The sequence below is a fragment of the Lithobates pipiens genome, unplaced genomic scaffold (genome assembly GCF_037356315.1).
Source record: "Lithobates pipiens isolate NorthernLeopardFrog02 unplaced genomic scaffold, aLitPip1_a1.2 Scaffold_18, whole genome shotgun sequence".
In the NCBI taxonomy this organism is placed as follows: Eukaryota; Metazoa; Chordata; class Amphibia; order Anura; family Ranidae; genus Lithobates; species Lithobates pipiens.
In genome coordinates, this window is record NW_027507758.1 from 409652802 (window position 1) to 409672939 (window position 20138).

Consider the following 20138-nt stretch of genomic DNA (forward strand, 5'->3'; position numbering starts at 1 on the left):
GGTCATTAGACGGTGATTGATTACCTGGGATGCTAAGCCATGAGGCGGTAGCCTACATGCAGTAACCTGCACGGGGATGAATAGAAGAGAGAGGCAGAGGAGACAGACAGCACAGCCTGAGATTGAATTGTTTTCCCCCCCGTACACGAGCCTCACGGAGACACGCAGAGCCTGATACAGAGAACGCTGAGGGACGAGCGGTGCACGTGACACACCAGGAAGTGAGAGAGCCGGTGTGGTCTTCCTCCACTGTATCAGCAGAGTGTGACATGGAGGAACAACATGCTGAACACGAGAGACATTAAGGAGGGAGAGTGGGAGAGCTGGACCTGAGAACATTACTACAAGCTCTCCCTACCCGTGCAGACCTGCTGGCATTACCAACTCGAACGAACATGGAGGCGATGGTGGCTCGTTTGGAGGAGATGCACCGCAGAGAGCTCAAGGCAGTACAGGCAGAAGTTCAGCAGCTGACAGAGAGACTGGTGAGTGGGGAGACCGCATGGTCCTCCCTGGAAAACCGAGTTTACCATCTAGAACAGGTACAGAATGTACAATCCTCCCAGGTCTCTGCTATGCAATTACGGCTGGAAGAGTTAGAAGACCGTAGTAGACGTCAGAACTTACGGTTTAGGGGGGTCCTGGAGGCTATAGGACGGGATATGCTGCAGGCTACAATTTCTTCAATATGTGAAAAATTAGCTGGTCCCCTCTCCCAACCTTTGGAATTTGAAAGAGTGCATAGAGCCCCGGGTCCCCCGGTGACAAACGCAAATAGACCAAGGGATGTGATATGTCGTTTCTTCCATTTTGCACAGAAGGAGTTAATAAGCCGTAAGGCTTGGGAAAGTGGAGATTTAGAACAGGACGGGGCCTTGGTGAAAATACTGCCTGATCTCTCACGGGCCACCCTGCAGCGTAGGGCAATGTTGCGCCCACTTTTGGATAAAATCAAGATGATGGGAGGGTCCTATAGGTGGGGTTACCCCATCGCGTTAATTATAAAAAAAAACTCAACGACATTTACCTTGCGATACCCGTCGGAACTCCCGGAGTTATTTGCCTTCCTTGAAGTGGAGACGTTTGGGATACAGAACTGGTTGCAGCCAATAGTAAACACCTTAAGAAATAAGGTCGCTAGTAGAGAAGGGAGACCATGTATTCCAGAAAAAGATGGACTGACAAGAGAAAGGACAATCTCACTTTAAATAGAAGGGAAGATATGGGATTCGGAGGGGATGCCTCTCTATTATGGTCTCCTTTTTTTAGCTAAAAGGGGTTGCTCCCTCCGGACCCCCCCTTTTTTTTGACTTCCCCTTTTCCCGTCTTTTTTCCCTCCCTTGGGGAAGGCTGGGTGGAGCGGGTGTCTTGGGGGGGGATGGAAGGGGGGTTAAGGGGGGGATTTCTCTCCTTTGTCTCCCCCCGGGGGGGGGGGCACTCGGGGCGTTCACCCGGCTCTCCCTGAGTGGGGAGATGGATAGTTGACCCGTTAATGCTTTAGACCTTAGAAGATGAAGGAAGGAACCCCTTTTTTTCCCCTTTCCAAGGGGGGAGGGAGGTTAGTTTCTATCTCCCCCCCTTTTTTTTTGGGGGGGGGTTGGTTTTTTGGTGTGTTTCTTTTTTTTTTGTATGGGGGGTTTGGTTCATTTGGGGCAGGAAAATGGAGGTAGTAGACGCACAGAGAGTTATAAGAGGGAGGGGTGGGAGGTGGTTACACTGGAAGGGGGAGTATATAGGGTATTTGGGGAAGATAAACAGGGACACATAAGAGGAATGGGTTTTTTTTTTTTTTTTTTGTGTTTGTTTGCTGTGAAAAGTAATATTATATTACTGTGGTATCACTGTACAATTCGATGGTGTCTAATAGAAATGGCACCCCTATTTAAAAACACATGCTTTTTTTTTGTTTTTTTTTCAGGAGGTGGGGGGGGGGGGGAGAAGGCAATGGGTAAAAAGGGGTGGTGGGTTTTTTTTTTTTTTTTTTTTTATTATTGATGTCAGTGTGTACGCACACACAGATGTGTGTTTATAGGAACGGATAGGTTGGTTTATATACACGGGGAAAGAAAAAATTCCAGAGTGCAATGGAAAATATAAGAGGAGTGGTATTATTGTTTCTATTGTAATTATATTATTAGATTGTAATTATGTTATGAAATAAGGAAACTAGCACTGTATTCTTTTTTTTTTTTTTTTTGCATAATTTAGGTGGCACTATACAACTTGGTATGTGTATAAGGAATACTAGGGGGGAATATTCTGATAAAGTTTTGAAATATATGGAATAAACGGGAAAAACAGGGAAATTTGGAGGGAAGATATAAATAATAAATAAGAGGGGAAGAGGGGAGAATGTACCAGATCTGTTCATACCGACAGCTTAAACAAGATGGGAACTCTAGGGAATCTAAGATGGAACACACGGTAACTGTAATTAGGAGGAAGCAAGAGAGGGTTAGAAAGGGGAAAGGGTAAGAATGAGGAATGTGGGAGAAGATTATCACTACCCCTTGGGGGATGGTGGGGTGGAAGATGCAATGGGAGGAGGGGAAGGAAGGAAGGCATGTAGGTATAGGTAAAAAGGCGAGGTAACATGGAAAGGAAGCCCTAGATGGGGGCTATAGGACCGGGTGGAGGGGACTGGGAACAGAGCTCTTGGTTCTGTGCCAAATCCAGGCCGAACCCCAAATTAGGTCTACACCCACCTGAGCCAGACGGTCGGAGGCTCAGAGGGGGGTGTCTCTCTTAGGGGTATTTGGGTTTCCCTTTTTTTTTTTCTCTCCCTCTCTCTCCTCCCCTCCCCCTCCCCCAGGATGGAGGGGATAAGGGTGACCTCTATGAATGTTAAGGGACTTAATGTCCCTGAAAAAAGAAGGATGTTATTAAATGATTTGAAACGTCATCGTACAGATGTAGCATTTGTACAGGAAACGTATTTTAGGACGGGTGGACTCTTACTTCAGAACAGATTTTTTTCCCTGTGTTTATCATGCACACAATCAAGAAGCAAAATCTAAGGGGGTGTCCATTCTCATATCTAATCGGATATCTTGGTCCCTTTTGGACAAACAAGTGGATGGGAATGGACGCTTCCTATTTCTTAAAGGCCATATTGATGGAGTAAAAGTAACTTTGGCTACGATATATGCACCAAACATACAACAAGATGCTTTCTTAAATAAAATTTTGAGAAAACTAGCAGAATTTGTAGAAGGAAAGTTGATTCTGGGAGGAGACTTTAATGTCTCCTTGGACCCCGGAATGGATACCTCTATGGGATCATCCTCAACCCCAGACGGTGTTAGGAAGAGGGTCAAACGGGAGATGCAGGAGATGCAGTTGGTAGATGTATGGCGGATTTTTCACGCAGGAGAAAAGGATTATACTTTTTTTTCCAACATCAACATCAACAATACTCCCGTATTGATCTATTTCTTGTGCCACACTATCTACTCACGTCGGTAATAGAGGTGACGATAGGAAATATAACCTGGTCACACCATGCACCGGTTACATTGCAGATCTCCCTGTCTAGCCCGGCTCGCTCCTCGGGACGTAGTTGGCGTTTGAATGAAAGTCTGCTACAGAAAGCAGATATACAGGAGGATATTATAAAGGAAATGATGGCATACTTCCAGACCAACGACACCCCGGGGAGCGACCCGGGCATGATATGGGAGGCACATAAGGTGGTCATGTGGGGGATTTTGATTAAACATGGCTCCCAAATGAAAAAAGCATGAGAAGCGCAGATAATAAAAATATCGGAAGAAATTCAAAAACTTGAAACGCAACATAAGAAAATACAGACACCACTCCTAGGGAAAGATTTGGCACATTTGAGGAGGCAGATGACAGACCTTCTCCACTATAAGGCGAAAGCGGTGATACAGGCAGGGAAGAGAACAGGGTATGAACTAGGAGATAAGTGTGGTAGAGTGTTGGTGGGGAAGCTTAAGGAGAAGGGGAGGACAATCTATGTACCCAATATAAAGGGAAGAAATGGACAGCTAATTACAATGCCTAAAGATATAGCGCAGAGGTTCAAAGAATACTATGTAGCCCTCTATAATCTGACATCCCCTTCCTTCCCCATGGCCAAAGTGGAGGATTATTTAGCCTCGGCAGGTCTTCATAGATTGCCCTCTCCGGTCCGTAACAGCTTAGAAATCCCAATAACTGTTGAAGAATTAAGTGTAGCAATAAAATCAGTCAAAAAAGGGAAGACACCAGGTCCGGACGGATATACAATACAATATTATAGGAACTTCTTTTCAATATTAGGCCCACATATGGTAAAGGTTTTCAATGCGCTCGGCCGGACTGCCGCACCCCCCCGGATATGCTTAGGGCACATATTTCGGCTATTCCAAAGGAAGGGAAGGACCCGGCGGAGTGCGGCAGTTACCGGCCGATCTCATTGCTAAACGTGGATTTAAAACTTTTCACTAAAATATTGGCCTCCCGTCTACAATCGCACTTACATCAGCTGGTACATTTGGACCAAGTAGGGTTTATCCCCCCGCGTGAAGCGAGAGATAACGTAATCAAAGTATTAAACTTGGTACACTTTTCCAACCAAACAAAAACCCAGAGTGTCTTTTTAAGTACGGATGCAGAAAAGGCATTTGACCGAGTCAATTGGAGATTTATGTTCGCGGTATTAAGACACATGGGGGTGGGAGAGGGTATGCTACGGTGGATTGCTGGGATATATGCCTCCCCACAGGCTTTAGTGAAGGTAAATGGAGTTTTTTCAGAACCATTTAAGATCTCAAATGGAACCCGCCAGGGCTGCCCTCTCTCACTCCTATTGTTTGTCCTTTCATTAGAACCACTATTGAATAAAATCCGACAAAACCCGGATATCCAGGGACTCCAAATAGGGGGGCATAACTACAAAATATCAGCATATGCGGATGACCTTTTGTTTTCCCTATCCAGACCACACATCTCCTTACCAAACCTTATGGAGGAAATTGTAAGATATGGGGAGATATCAAATCTAAAAATAAATTATACAAAATCGGAGGCAATGGGGGTAGCTCTGCCCATAGGGGTACAACAGACTATACGGCCTAATTATAGCTTTAAATGGGTGAATGTAGCACTTAAGTATTTAGGTACATATATACCAGATAAGATGGAAAAGACTTTTACAGTAAATTTCCCCCCGTTACTACAGGAAATTCGGGTACTATTCGACAAATGGAAACAGGGATTACACTCGTGGTTTGCTAGATGTAATATTATAAAAATGAACATACTGCCAAAACTGCTATATCCATTTCAGACCTTACCTATAGATATCCCAACACCTTTTTTCCGCCAGATAGATACTCTTTTCACTAAATTTATATGGGCAAACAAACGACCAAGGATCAATAGAAACATCATGAGAGCTCCTAAACGTTACGGCGGCCTGGCAGTACCAGATATGTTTAAATATTACCAGGCAGTACACATTGGCAGAGTGATAGACTGGTGTAGACATACAGAATCTAAATTATGGACAGAAATAGAACAAAAATGCAGTTCAATACCCCTACGCAGAGCAATCTGGTGTTATACAACATTACCAGAATTGCTTAAAAAACACCCACTTATAGGTCCAACGTTGCGGATAGGGGCTAAGATCTGTCGAAATCCTCAATTCTCTACAACAAATTCACCACTATTTCCCATTCTGGGTAACCCTAGTTTTTTACCGGGAATGGAACCAGGAGCATTTCAGGGACTTATAGAAAGGGGCTATACCCAGGCATCGCACTTTCTACTATTGGAAACATGGCCTTCGATCGCCACATTGACGCAACATGGAGGTCGATATGAAATACATTTTTGGGAGGCATTACAGTTGTGACATTTTTTTCAAACATTAGGACCGGCGACGAACTATCAAAGACAACTGACAAAGTTTGAGATATATTTTGAGGAGAAAGAGCCCCTTTCACGGGTAATCTCTAAGATATATGAATTGCTGAATGCCCCTCCAGAAGGTTTTAAAATGCCTGGAATTGAGAAATGGGAGAAAGACCTGGGAAAGACTTTTTCACCCACACAACGGCAGAAGATTATATATCTGGCATTGAACTCATCGATCTGTTCGCGGACTCAGGAATCTAATTATAAGATATTGATGCAGTGGTATTATACCCCGTCAAAACTCTGTAAGTTCTTTCCAGAGGCTTCTGACCGTTGTTGGCGGTGTAAAAAGGAACGGGGGACTTTGATGCATATATTTTGGCAATGCCCTAAGATAAGACAATATTGGCTAGAGGTACAAAAGATCTCTCAAAAATTTACATCATACCAGATCCCAGAAGACCCGGCCTTTTTTTTGCTTATAAATACCTTTACAAACATATAGGAAATCGGTGATATGCCATCTAGTTAATGCAGCTAAGGTAGGAATTGCACTCAGATGGAAAGACCCCAGACCACCTTCAATTGCAATGTTGCTAAATAGAGTAAGAAACGTAGGTGCCATAGAGGACTTAGTTCTCTCTGCCCAAGATAGAAAGGATCAATATGATGAAACTTGGAGATCTTGGAACTCATTTATGAATTCTGAGGAAGGGAAGAATCTGATGGGGAACATAGCAGAGGAGTGAGTCCGCACGTACTTGAATGCGTTTGAACCCCCCTATGGGGGCCACGAAGTACTTGTCTCTTGTGAGGGGGGGGGGGGTGAGGGGATAGAGGAGAGGGAGAGGAGGAGGGAGGGGTGGGGGATGGGGGTAAACAATAATAATATATATTTTTTTTTTTCCGTTAGTTGGGGCAATGGGAAAATAGATAAAAGATGAGGGAAGTCTGGGGGAGTTACCGTATATACTCGAGTATAGGCCGACCCGAATATAAGCCGAGGCCCCCAATTTACCCCCAAAAAAACTGGCAAACTTATTGACTCGTGTATAAGCCGAGGGTGAGACATGCCTGTCCATCCCTGTGTGTGTGTCCGTCCATCCCTGTGTGTCCGTCCATCCCTGTGTGTCCGTCCATCCCTGTGTGTCCGTCCATCCCTGTGTGTCCGTCCATCCATCCCTGTGTGTGTGTGTGTCCATCCATCCATCCATCCCTGTGTGTGTGTGTCTCCATCCATCCATCCATCCATCCCTGTGTGTGTGTGTCTCCATCCATCCATCCATCCATCCCTGTGTGTGTGTGTCTCCATCCATCCATCCATCCATCCCTGTGTGTGTCTCCATCCATGTGTGTGTGTGTGTGTGTGTGTGTGTGTGTGTGTGTGTGTGTGTGTGTGTGTGTGTGTGTGTGTGTGTGTGTGTGTCCAGCCTACCTTTGTCCCGAGCCTCCGTCCCGTGCCTTGCCTCCTTGCCTCCGTCCCGTGCCGTGCCTTGCCTCCTTGCATCCGTCCCGTGTCGTGCCTTGCCTTGCCCCCGTCCCGTCCCGTGCCGTGCCGTCCCGTGCCCTCTTCGTCGGCGGCCATTGTAAAGTTCAAAAGCTGCGCCGCCGCCTTCGCCTGTGATAGGCGGAACACTGAATTTCCCAGCAGCCTGTGTTCCGCCTATCACAGACGTCGTATCATCCTCGTCCGTAGTACGAGGATGATACGATGTCCGTGATAGGCGGAACACAGGCTGCTGGGAAATTCAGTGTTCCGCCTATCACAGGCGAAGGCGGAGCCGGAGGCGCGGCTTTTGAATAGAATGGCCGCTGTCTGTCTGCTCGACACGCTGATCGAGCGGGCAGACGGCGATGACTCGAGTATAAGCCGAGGGGGGCACTTTCAGCCTCAAAAAAGAGGCTGAAAATCTCGGCTTATACTCGAGTATATACGGTATAACTGGGGGAAATAAGAATTATAATGGATAAGAATGGAATAGATAGATAATATATATAAATTGGAATATGCAATGTGTAAATGAAATAATTTGGTTTTATTTATATAAAAGAAGAGGAAAATGGAATATGATATATAGGATATAAGATATATCTATGTGAGAAATGAATGTCTTTGCTCCCTGTAATTGTTGTTCCACCCCTCTGGACTTATGTGATATAAATAAAGAAAATTAAGAACTGTCAAAATGTAAAGTATTTTTTTGGCCACAAAACTCAGTCAGGGAATGAGAATTGGTAGTTTCTTCTTAAAGAATCGTTGGTAGGCCTCACTATTTTAATAAACATGTATCCGAAGTATTTCTAAATCATGGCAGGGTGCTTAAGTATCAATACAGCAATACAGTCAACACAAACAGCATAATATAGCCAGCATGAAAGCAAAAAAAAATTAAAAATCCAAACTGAAGAAAACAATGTCAAAATATATAAAAAAAACTTGTTCATTTAATTTAAGGTGAATCTTAATGAAATGAAAACATCAATGGCCAACACAGTAGTTACTCAGCCAAAACAATATGTAAAAAAGTTTATCTTTGGGAAACAGCTGCCTAAGAATTAGGTTTTGAATTTTATTGGTGTCAGCACAGCATAAAGCAACACAAATATTCTTCCATAGCACAGAACATTACCTAGCCCAAAAATGTAAATTATTTGCATAAAAATTGCACTTGGGGTGTTAGGAATATTAAAACATCATACATTTTTGAAAAAATCATACAGAGTACAGGATGTTAAAAATTTGCCCAGAAATTTAAATCCTTTGCAATTGTGAAACAGTGGTGAAAAACTGCATGTTTTAAATGTAATATTCCATCACACCATGAATAATGGGCCCAGTATGCAATTATATTGGTGGTAGGCCTACATCAGTGGCAGTAGTTGTTAAAGCAGAAGTCCAGTCTGAGATTTTTAAGCTGGGCTTCTCCTAAGGGTCACAGGAGTGCAATTCGTTTTGCACTCCTGTGACCCATTTTCAGCTGGGGGCGGTCTGAAGTCCACTCTCTGCTGATGTCACTGCCATCAGTCAAGGCAGCGTGTCATCTCCACTTCTGAAGTGTGGATCCCCCAGCTGCCTTGACTGATGGCAGTCTCAGCGAGCCGCTGAAACACTGAGACAGTTGCTCTACCCCCCTCCACAACTCAGCACTCCAATGAACATGGAGGGGGATAGAGGAGAGCTGCTGACTTAAAGTCAGCAGCTCTCCTCTCAGGGATCTGTGAGGACAGAGCCATCAGAGGTGTTCTGTGGCTCAGTTCTTAGTGCAGAAATGCCAGGAACAGCTGCATCATCAGTCTGATGCTGCATTCACCTACGTAAGTATAAATATCCCCCAAAAAAATACATACTTCTCTTTTAATAGTGCTATGCAGAAGGTAGTAAAAGGAAGTGTTAATGGTGGCTGGGTGCACTCATTAAGGCAGGAGATGGCGATGGTGGAAGGAGGTGGGATTTATTCTTGGCCTGTAGCAATGAAAGAAAAGGCTTTGCCTATGCAAAAAAATATAATCTTCAGCATCTGCAGCAAGGACTTGGTAATTGTTGCTAATCTTGGACTGGTTAATTTTAACAAATTCAAAAGAAAAGCTGCGCTAGAACTTATATAGTGCCAGAATAATATTATAACATAATATATCCTGTGTACAAAAAAAAAGAAATTGATATAACCACAAGTAATACAAATGAAATCATAAACTGATTAAAAAACGTGAATAGTCCAAAAAAGGGGAGAGAGACAAGAAGATGAGGTTTCAGTCCATTTAAGTGACTCAGTAAAACACCCTTCAGGTATATAGCAAGTGCACCCAGAGAAAGGAATTCTTCTGGTTATGTAGGGGTAGATATCTTATTAATAGATGCCCAATGTGGAGCGTTCGCTCCAACTAACGAGATAACGGTATGCTGGCACTGGTTGGGCCTAGTCGACGGTTTGGTCATCTATGACACCATCTGAGGGTGCCCAATGAGGGCGCTCACCCTTTGGGTAGGGGATGTGGTGCGTCTGAAGGCCCTTCTATTGTGCAATATATACTGATTGGAATGGACACTGAGGGTGTTGTAAAAGTTAATTATCGTTTTTTGGGTGTGTCCTGCGACCTTGATAGGTCCTTTTATAGTGCAATAGCATTCTGATAGGAATGGACTGAGGGTGTTGTAAAAGAGTTAGTTATAATTTTTGGGTATGTCCTGCGACTTTGGTATGAGGGGCTAACCCACACTTTTTAATTAATTTTTAATTTAATTTAATTTATTTTGTGGGTGACCCGTGGTTTTTTATTGAATATTTAAAAAAAAAAAATTTGTGATTGGGGGATATAAAAATTTCCCTTTGACTTTTTGGATTTCTGCATTATGTGGATTTATTCAACATGCATCCCATGATACAGGAATATATTTTTAAGAATAATCTTTTATTTATAAGGAAAGTCAGAATAATGTTCTGAGAATAAGAACGTTTTTTTATATACTTTTAATAATTTTCTAGATTTCCATAAAACGTTCTGTGCACCATTCCAGGCATGTAACCCTTATTTTTGAAGGAGAGCATAAATGGTGGAGTGCTTATGTGTCCCTTTATGATTTATTGCATATACTTATATTGTGCGATCAATCATAGAGGTACACCTCTACCCGAGGTATATGCTCCTGGTGGAGCTATTAAGGTTTATAGTGGTGTTTGTAAAGGTGAACCTATCATTACTAATTTAAGAAATGGTTCTCTCTCCCTTTAAACTGGTTTATTGCTTACGACAAATGGTAAGAGCAAGTTATCAATATTGCCCTGTTCTAAAATGGTGGACTAGGAGCCGTAACCAGGAGCTCGGAAGTGGGCGGTTACAAATTTTGCCAGCGAATACTTATGGCGGTGGATCAGCGCGTCGCCCGTACCCCAGGAAGACGTCAGCTTTGACGAAACAACGTAGGGTTGAGTGGCGTGCTGACGTCACCGCCATTCCCCGTTGGTCTAGGAAGGACGGGCAGTGTAAGCGAGAGAGAGCCGGCCGGCTCGTTACTATATACACGCTTGTATACAGCTGGAAATTTGTGAGTTTGCAATCTTTGTTTAATTGTGTTCAAATAAAAGTTTTATATGGAGTTACGCTATGGGAGCCTTTCTGTTTTATCTCATTAAATGATTGCGGTGAAACGGGAGACGCTGTGAGAAGGGGATACATGAGTTGGAGATACCAGCAGTGTCTTTTAAAGGGACCGGAGTGATAGCCTTGTTTGCAAGCACGTATGATCTCCCTAAAAAGAGATCTTGCCAGCTGGTAAGCCTCTGGTGGTGGAGGAATTCCTTTCTCTGGGTGCACTTGCTATATACCTGAAGGGTGTTTTACGGAGTCACTTAAATGGACTGAAACCTCATCTTCTTGTCTCTCTCCCCTTTTTTGGACTATTCACATTTTTTAATCAGTTTATGATTTCATTTGTATTACTTGTGGTTATATCAATTTCTTTTGTAATGTTATATTATTATTCTGACACTATATAAGTTCTAGCGCAGCTTTTCTTTTGAATTACTGTATATTGTGTGTGTCTCACATTATGTTGCAGCAAGAATTTATAATTTAATTCCCTGTTTCACTGGTACAGGATTTTTCAGTATTTTAGTATTTTCTGGACAGCACTGTTTTCCAAGAGTTTTTTAATTTTAACAAATGTTAGCTGGTCAACTGTGTTTTGGTACAGTAGACTCTTTTGTCTGTCATAAAGCTTACACAGCACTAAATATATGTTAAGGGGGGTGCTGGCTGCAGGCCAGTTCAGAAGCTATACTGCATGCTGGACATGCTCTGAAAGGTTGCCTATCCTCATTAACCAGAAATCAAAGGGTTAGTCTATTGGAAGACCCCATGTACTTGCCCACCATATGGCCATATGATGCAGTAATTGCCAATAGCTCCTGGCAGAGGACAGCTTTTGATGCTGGGTATTGAGAAAAGTATTGAATACCTGGCTTGGGAATCCCCCCACTGGTGCTCATCCTCACAATGGCAGCAGACTCCAAGTGACGTACTTCCAGCCTCTGGAAAGTAGGTTTTTAGGTTCCTCTGCAGCATCCTCCAGGTGTTTTATCTTTCGCTTCCTCTGCAAGGGCAAAATGACCTGCCTGCCCAGCTCCCTGGTCCCTTTCTATGATTCCATGAATCCTAGGATCTTTTTGCAGGCTCTGGAGCATGAACAAGCATATACACCACAAGTTTCAGGGTTTTTGAAGAAGAAATTATGCTCAGCTACCTCCACAAGTCATGCACAACCCCTGGGGTTTTTGAGGGATGAAACCCATCTCTGGAAACCTGCCCTATACCCTCCTCCTTAATGTTGCAATGGAAACCACATTCTACCTCATCCTCTTGTCCCTCCCATACCTGCCTCCCAGGATTGTGTCAGGATATAGCTGGCCTTGGCACATCAGGAAGTCCTCCTCTCTCCTGCTGCTTTTCCTCCAGTGCCCTATCTTTAACACCATTCAGTGTCTTCAGCATGGCAAGACTACAATAATTGTGACGCTGATGCTCACAATGTCATAGCTCACAATTCTGGTTGCCTCCACAAAAGGTGAAAATATAGTGCTTGAGTTTTGTATGAAGTGCCGCTGATGTGAAGAGAAGAACCCCAGTTCCCTTAAGCCCAGACATGTAATTGTTTCTGACATGCTAATCATGTTTGGCCATTTAGCTTGGTCAAGGTAGAGTTCCACCGGGTGGGCATGCCACATATCAGACAGTGTGCGGGAAGATTGAGTTCCCACTAAATTGTACCCAGCCAGACAGTAGCTAATATGACCACCTAAAATGACTATAAACTTTTCTGATCTGCCTCAGAAGATTATTTAAGTCAGGGTACTTGTCCTGGAAGTGCTGCACCACCAGGTTGAGGATGTGTGCAAGGCTGTTGTCCCTTCTGCTGAAGGGACAACAGCTGGTTGACGCTGTTGTCATACAACATCTTTCTTTGCACAAAATGGCATGGGTTAGACACCTCTGGGCCTACCCTTGCAGAGCAGACAAAATTTCCCCTGCAGTGTGAATCATGTCCCCTAGGCAGTGCTGTGTGGCATCATTTTTCCTGATTTGTTGCATAGAATGCTTTAGAATGGTTTACTGGAAATTCAGAGGATGAATATCCCATAGAGGGCATTGAGAACAAGGGGACATGGAATTGACTACGCTATCACTGTCAAACATTTTAAGGATGTTGGATAGCACAATGAGCTCTTCCCCAGCTGCCAGCAGAGTTACCCAGATAGCCATGAAAGATATATATTATCCCTTCCCATACTTGTTGGACCATGTATCTATGGTCAGATGTATCCTCTTGCTGACTGCATGGTGCAGTGACATGGAAACATTACACTCCACATGGTGATAGTAGAGGCTATAGAGGCTATGAATGGCCTATGGCTGAAGAAATGGTGTCCAAGAATCTGCCACAGCAGTACAGCAGGTTGCAAATTCATGAAAAGGGTCTTGGTCCACCAGCTGCAAAGGTAGGAGCTGTAAAGCCAACACCTTTGTCAAACTGGCATTGAGTCACTGAGAATTGGAGTGGAAGTGGGAGTGGCTGAAGGTGTACTTCATTCTGTTCCAGCAGCTGGGGCACATAAACTTCCCACTGATTGCTATAGCTTTAGATATCAGGGTCCATGGCACTATGATGACCCTCTTTCCCATTGGAAGAACCATAAGGTAATACTCCAACACCCCATGAAAGGATTGCATCACGGCAGATGAGGAATATAGTTTTATGGTGGTAAAGAGGGAAAGGGAGTTGCTGGTGGGAGAGGAATGCAACCCTTTTTCTGATAATGTCTAAAATTCAGATGCTGCAAAAAATAACCTGCAGGGTAAAAAGTAATCTGTCTCCTTTCACAAGTGGCATTCAAATGGCCAATGATATTACCACACTCAATGTGCTTTATGCAAAGACTGTAAATATTTACAGTGTAGTCCACAGAACATGGTAAAAAGGCCTAAAGAAACAAGCTCCAGGAAGTAGACCAGGAAAAACAGTGACTTGCATTTGTGGACCTCTGCCACTTCTTTACAACCTGTCTCTTGATGACATCCTGTCATTGATGTTGTGCCTTTTCCTCACTTTTTTCCTCCATTATATCTTCCATTATATATGACACTCAAGTATAGTTGAAGGCCTTATCACCCCCTCCTCATCACTGAAGTCAACCTGCCAATAAGCTCAAGCTGCAGTTTTTTTGTAATTTATTTTGTTTTACTTCAGTTCACCATGTGGAACTGGTAGATTATTATTACCCTTGAGTATAGTTATCATTCACTGGTATCTAACAATATCCACTTGATCACTTTGCATTTTGGATTTTTCTGATCTAGATGCATGTACACTATATTGTAAAGTATTGGGACACCTGCCTTTAAACAAACATGAACTTTAATGGCATCCAAGTCTTAGCCCATATGGTTCAATTTTGAGTTTACACACCTTTGGCACGGATGTTATACAAGAAGGCCTGGCTCACAGTCTCTGCTCTAGTTTATCCCAAACGTGTTCTATCAGGTTGAGGTCAGGTCTCTGTGCAGGCCAGTCACGTTCCTCTACCCCATCCATGTCCATGTTTTTATAGAACTTGCTTTGTGCACTGGTGCACACTAATTTTGGAACAGGAAGCGGCCATCCCTAAACTGTTCCCACAAAGTTGGGAGCATGAAATTGTCCAAAATGTCTTGGTCTGCTGATGCCTTAAGAGTCCCCTTCACTGGAACTATATGCCAAGCCCAACCCCTGAAAACAACTTCCCACTATTATACCCTCTACTTCAAATGATTTGGACCAGTGCACAAAGCCAGGTCCATAAAGACATGGATGAGCGAGTGTGGGGTGGAGGAACTTGACTGTTCTGACCTTAACACGATAGAACACCTTTGGGATGAAATAGAGCGGAGACTGCGAGTCAGGCCTTCTTGTTCACATCAGTGCCTGACCTCACAAATGCACTTCTGGAAAAATGGTCAAACATTCCCATAGACACACTCCTGAATCTTGTGGAGATCCTCAACCAGAAGAGTTGAAGCTGTTATAGCTGCAAAGGGTGGGCCAATTCAATATTGAACCCTACAGATTAAGACTGGGATGCCATTGAAGTTCATGTGCGTGTAAAGGCAGTTGTCACTATACTTTTAACAATATAGTGCATATCTGTTTATAGCATGTGGAAAATGCCTGCTTGTAACAACATCATTCATAGGACAAATACACTCCCTACACTATCAGCAGACTAAACCCAAGTAAGTAATGCATTTAACACTATGTTAGCCTTAGTATGGCTTTGATTTTATCCTTATCTATAGTAAATACATGATTCATCATTACTTTATAGTTTCCGTAACCCTTTACCCCCCTCTATGGGAGGTCCAGCACTGGTCCTGATACCCCTGGCAATGGGCTTGTGTGATACCAGTGGACAAACCTCACTCCATACTTCCCGATTTTCATATTTTCCTACATGTATCTTTTTGGTAGTTGGATGTCTGTGTTTGCATGGTAGGTACAGCCTTGCTTAAATAGTGTAAATTTTGTTGTCAGTATGTTGATTTATGAATTGTGTGATGTTTTGTTGTGATGTTTTCTGTTTCACTAGTATTATCATAATGCTTTTCCTGAAGAAGCCAAGATGGTAAAATGTGTAGAACTACAAGTGTGATGGAAATCTCTTCATGTTGAATACCAATACTTGGTAAATCAATATATTAATGTTTTTTAACTGCATTTTGTAAATAAAATTTACTCGCACCTAAAAACAATTCCATCCTGCATTTGTTCTCCATCAAGTATCCAGTTTAAAGGATTGATGGTGCTTAGTAGTCATGTTTCTTATTTTATCCACTAAATCAAATATGGATACCCTTTACATAGTTACATAGTTACAATACATTGAGATGATCCAATCTTGATGGGCTCTCAACGCAAATGACATTGCATCTGCATGCAAACAAAGGGGTGAGGGATCCTGAGTTATGTCTTTGACTAAATATGGTCTTGATTATATCTGGTCAATGACATCAGCCAGCACCCCCACCTCTTTGTTTACACCATGGCACTGGCTATGGAAATGTAGTGAGAGTTTGTGGGGAGCAGATTATCTTGGTGGGTTGGTGGGTTGTGTTTCATCATGTAGGTGGTTGTTTTTAATCATGGTTGACATGGATTGACATGGATCTAAATTGCTGGACCAGGTGATTGAAGATGGTGACTTATTTAAACAAAGGAATTTGTTACCGTGTGGTGTGTGTATTTACTTTGTATGGCTTTTTTTGTGTATGAGCAGGGATACTGTGATAATTGCACATTTTTTACACAATGGGTACAGAATGGAGAAGTGTCTATTGTCATTGTCAATATGAGGGCAAGGTGCTTTGCTGGGGGTTGCCCCTGGAAATGTACCCTCTAATGTTGAGGTCTTGTGGCCTGGTATGTTTCAGAAGGGAGAGGACAAATGTTCACTATCCCTTTCATTCCTGACCAGCCAAGCTGAATGCTTGGATAAGGGTCTGGTGTAGATTTTCTGGGGTATTTTGTTTATGCATGGGTCACTACCATAAAATCCATACCAGACCCCTATCTAGGATAAGGGTCTGGTATGACTTTTGAGGGAACCCCACAGTATTATTATTTTTTTGCACCATAACAACCAAGGTATGTGTGTCCTAGCAACAATGACAAGTGACCAGCTCACACATAATCCTTAGTTACTAGAATGTAGGAGGCTGCCAGCAGCCTAGCAACAAAGGAGTGGGAAGTAATTTATGTAGTGGCGGTAGAGATACTTGTCTCTGGTTGAAATAGCTGGAGGTGTGGCAAGAAGGAATCTGGTCATTTAGTTGTCCATTCAGTGAAATAAAAATTCAGTGCTGGGTCCTGGGTTTGAATCGCACAAATGACCTATCTGTATAGACTTTGTATTTTTATCCTGTGTTTCCTTCCTATCACAGTCCAGTTCACCCACAAGTTCAGTCTATTTATCTATTGGTGGGTAAATCAGTAGGAAACAATTTGATTATCCTGTAAATCATTGTATAATATAACAATATAAATAAGTATAGTCTTTCTCTAAAGGTTACTTTTTCATATCTTCTGATAAAGTATTGTCGAAAAGTACTGATAACATTTGACTGAGATTTTAAATTTTTTTTGCTTGCCCAGGAAAAACTGGTTCTGGTGTTGATCAAAAATATAAAGTGCAGAGTAATTTAACCATCCTAACCATGAAACAATATATATTTTAGTAAGGAATCAACAAGCTATAATAGATTGATGGAGTACCTTCAATGCGTTTCTGAATCTCTAATGCAATGTCCAAAGCATTAAATGGTAAGACTGGTTCAGTGGCAATCCTCAAGACCATTTGTGCTGTTAGCTGTAAAATTGTAAAAATTAACAAGATTCAGTGCTTAATATTCAACCTGATATTTTAAGCATTTTCAGTATAATTCCATTTGTTACATCACAGAACAAGTTAACAGTTACTATCAGATCTTCTGATGCAAAGCGCACGATAACCTGTTCCACTACCTGATCCATATGCAAGTATTTTTTTTCTACTCTGACCTTTCACAAGCAACTTTATTGGCATGGAAGAACCTGAATTCCATTAGTAAGTTACTCCGTAATCATAATATCAAGTATAGATGGGGTTTCCCCACCAAATTGATCATTGATCGTAATGATGTTTCCTACAATATCCATATACTGGTTAACGGCCTGAAGTTGTTGATGAAATGGGGGTTGCTCCCTATGGATGATAGAGTTTACTATATTTTTTCATCACAGAATGCACTGTCGTGTGTACTGGAGGCATCCATAGGTTCTTTTACACTATCGGATCATGCGCCAACTAAGGCCGCGTACACACGCGCGGACTGTTGGCCCAACCTTGTCCGCTGAACAGTGTTTGGGCGGACAGTCCGCTCGTGTGTGGGGCTTCAGCGGACAGTTTCAGCGGACAGTTGGCCGAACAAGGTCTTACGGAAATTCCGAAAAACTGTCCGCTGAAACAAGGTTTCAGCGGACTGTTCGCTCGTGTGTAGGCTTGTTCGGCCAACTAAGTCTCGCGCATGCTCAGAAAGGATTTCCACGTCGGAAGGTTGCATTGCAGTGTATAGGACGTCGTATTTTTCGTCCCGTCGTACGTGCCGTTCACGTCATCGCGCACGGTTTCAGCAAACTGTTCGTCCGTCGTGTGTGGCCATGTCCGTCCATGCTAAGTTTGAGCGGACTGTTCGCTCAAACTGTTGGACGGACAAAGTTGGGCCAACAGTCCGCGCGTGTGTACGCGGCCTAACTGTATCATAGAATGGGGAGAGAAAAATCCACAGGAATGGAACTGGAGGATGAATGACACTCCTGAAAGAACCAGAGTATGATAATCAGATAGCTGTGGAATTGGAATCCTTTTGTATAATCAATGAATCAGAGGAAACAACCCCAATATGCAGATGGGAAGCGCATGAATGTTATATAAGAGGAATGCTTATATCTCTAGGAGCACATAGGAAACACTCTTGGTGCTCTAAACTGGATACCCTGCTTGGAGAGATTTGTGTACTCAAATTGGCACACAAGAAATCTCAAGCACAACAGACTGAGGATAACTTTCAAGGTTATGGGATGAATTAAATCAATTACCAATGGATAAAGCAAAAGCTGAGTTAACCCGGTGCAGACGATACTATGAATACAGAAACAAACCCAGCAGGATGTTAGCAAATGCGCTCAGAGAGACTAGAGCATGAAATAATATTGATCATATTAAAACCCAGGGAGATACTCTAGTTAGCTCTTCACAGGCGATTGCGAAGGCATTTAGAGATTATTATACCAATCTCTATCAGATAGAGGATGAATTGACCACTTCCAGGACATCTAATAGAGATGAGATGGCAAAAGAGTATATAATGGCTTCAGGAATGCCTAGGCTTTCTGAAGAAGGAGCAGGAGACATAGATGGTCCAATTACAATAGAGGAATTCTCAGAAGCCCTTAAATCGCTGAAACCAGGTAAGGCCCCAGGCCCCGATGGGTACACTTTGCTTTATTACACAACCTTCTCTGAAAAACATATAACAGTAAACCCTAAGGCCCCTTTCACACATGCGGACATTATGTCCGTATTTCATCATTACTGATCCGTCCCGTGTGAAAGGGGCCTAAGGAGGGAAAGGATCCAGCCCAATATGCTAGTTATCACCCAATCTCTTTGCTAAACAAAGACCTCAAGATCCTGACGAAAATACTTGCAAATAAATTACTGACATACATTCCCTCCTTAATACATCTGGACCAAGCTGGGTTTACGTCTGATAGAGAGGGAAGAGAAAATACGCAAAGGGTTCTAAATGCTATATATTTAGCGTAATATTATCAAAAACTGTTAGTGCTTATATCCGCGGATGCAGAAAAAGCATTTGATAGGGTAGACTGGACATTCCTGAGAAGCACGTTACAGCATATAGGATTAAGAAGTGGGATGCTGAATTGGATTACAAGTTTGTATTCTTGCCTGAAAGCAAGGGTGAAGATTAATGATACAATGTCTGAACCATTCTGCATAAGTAATGGAATGCGGCAGGGGCGGCAGGGATGTCAGGGATGTCCACTCTTCCCTATCATATTTATTCTCACATTATTTAGGGGCATCTTAACAAAGGGAGAAGAACATAAATTGGCAGCGTATGCGGATGATCTGCTATTCTTTATAACCTCTCCAGTGGTATCCTTCCCATCTTTGCTATCATATATGGGGGGGATATCCAATCTTAAAGTTAACTATAGTAAATCAGAAGCGATGGGTGTAGAAATGAATACAGCGCTGCAACATCAGCTCTCTGATCATTTTGCTTTTAAATGGACAGATTCCCACATATGCTATTCAGGTACTAAAGTACCAAACAAGCTTAATAGGCTGTTCGAACTGAATTTTGCCCCATTGGTATGACAGATTAAACTAAAGAGGTCTTCACATGGTTCGGGAGAATTAATATTATTAAAATGAATGTAATAACGAGATTGCTATACCTGTTCCAGACCCTACCTATAAAGCTCTCCTCAGGATTTTTGAGGGACCTAAGATCAATATTTAACCACTTGCCGACCGCCGCACGACGATATACGTCGACAGAATGGCACGGGCAGGCATATGGGCGTACCTGTACGTCCCTGCCTTCCCGCGGGTGGGGGGCCCGATCGGGCCCCCCCCGGTGCCAGCGGCAGTCGGTATCCGATCAGGAGCGATCCGGGA

The 20138-nt window shown here is 42.9% G+C and overlaps 1 protein-coding gene across 5 annotated transcripts in view; it reads right to left on the reverse strand.

Annotated features, from left to right (window-relative positions):
- NAALADL2 (N-acetylated alpha-linked acidic dipeptidase like 2) overlaps positions 1–20138 on the reverse strand; it is a 1383985-nt gene that overhangs the window by 120187 nt on the left and 1243660 nt on the right. For all 5 annotated transcript variants that reach the window (XM_077487950.1, XM_077487951.1, XM_077487952.1 and 2 more), the window contains one exon: positions 17165–17258. In XM_077487950.1, coding sequence (XP_077344076.1) covers positions 17165–17258 — 94 coding nt within the window. The remainder of the gene's footprint in view (positions 1–17164; positions 17259–20138) is intronic.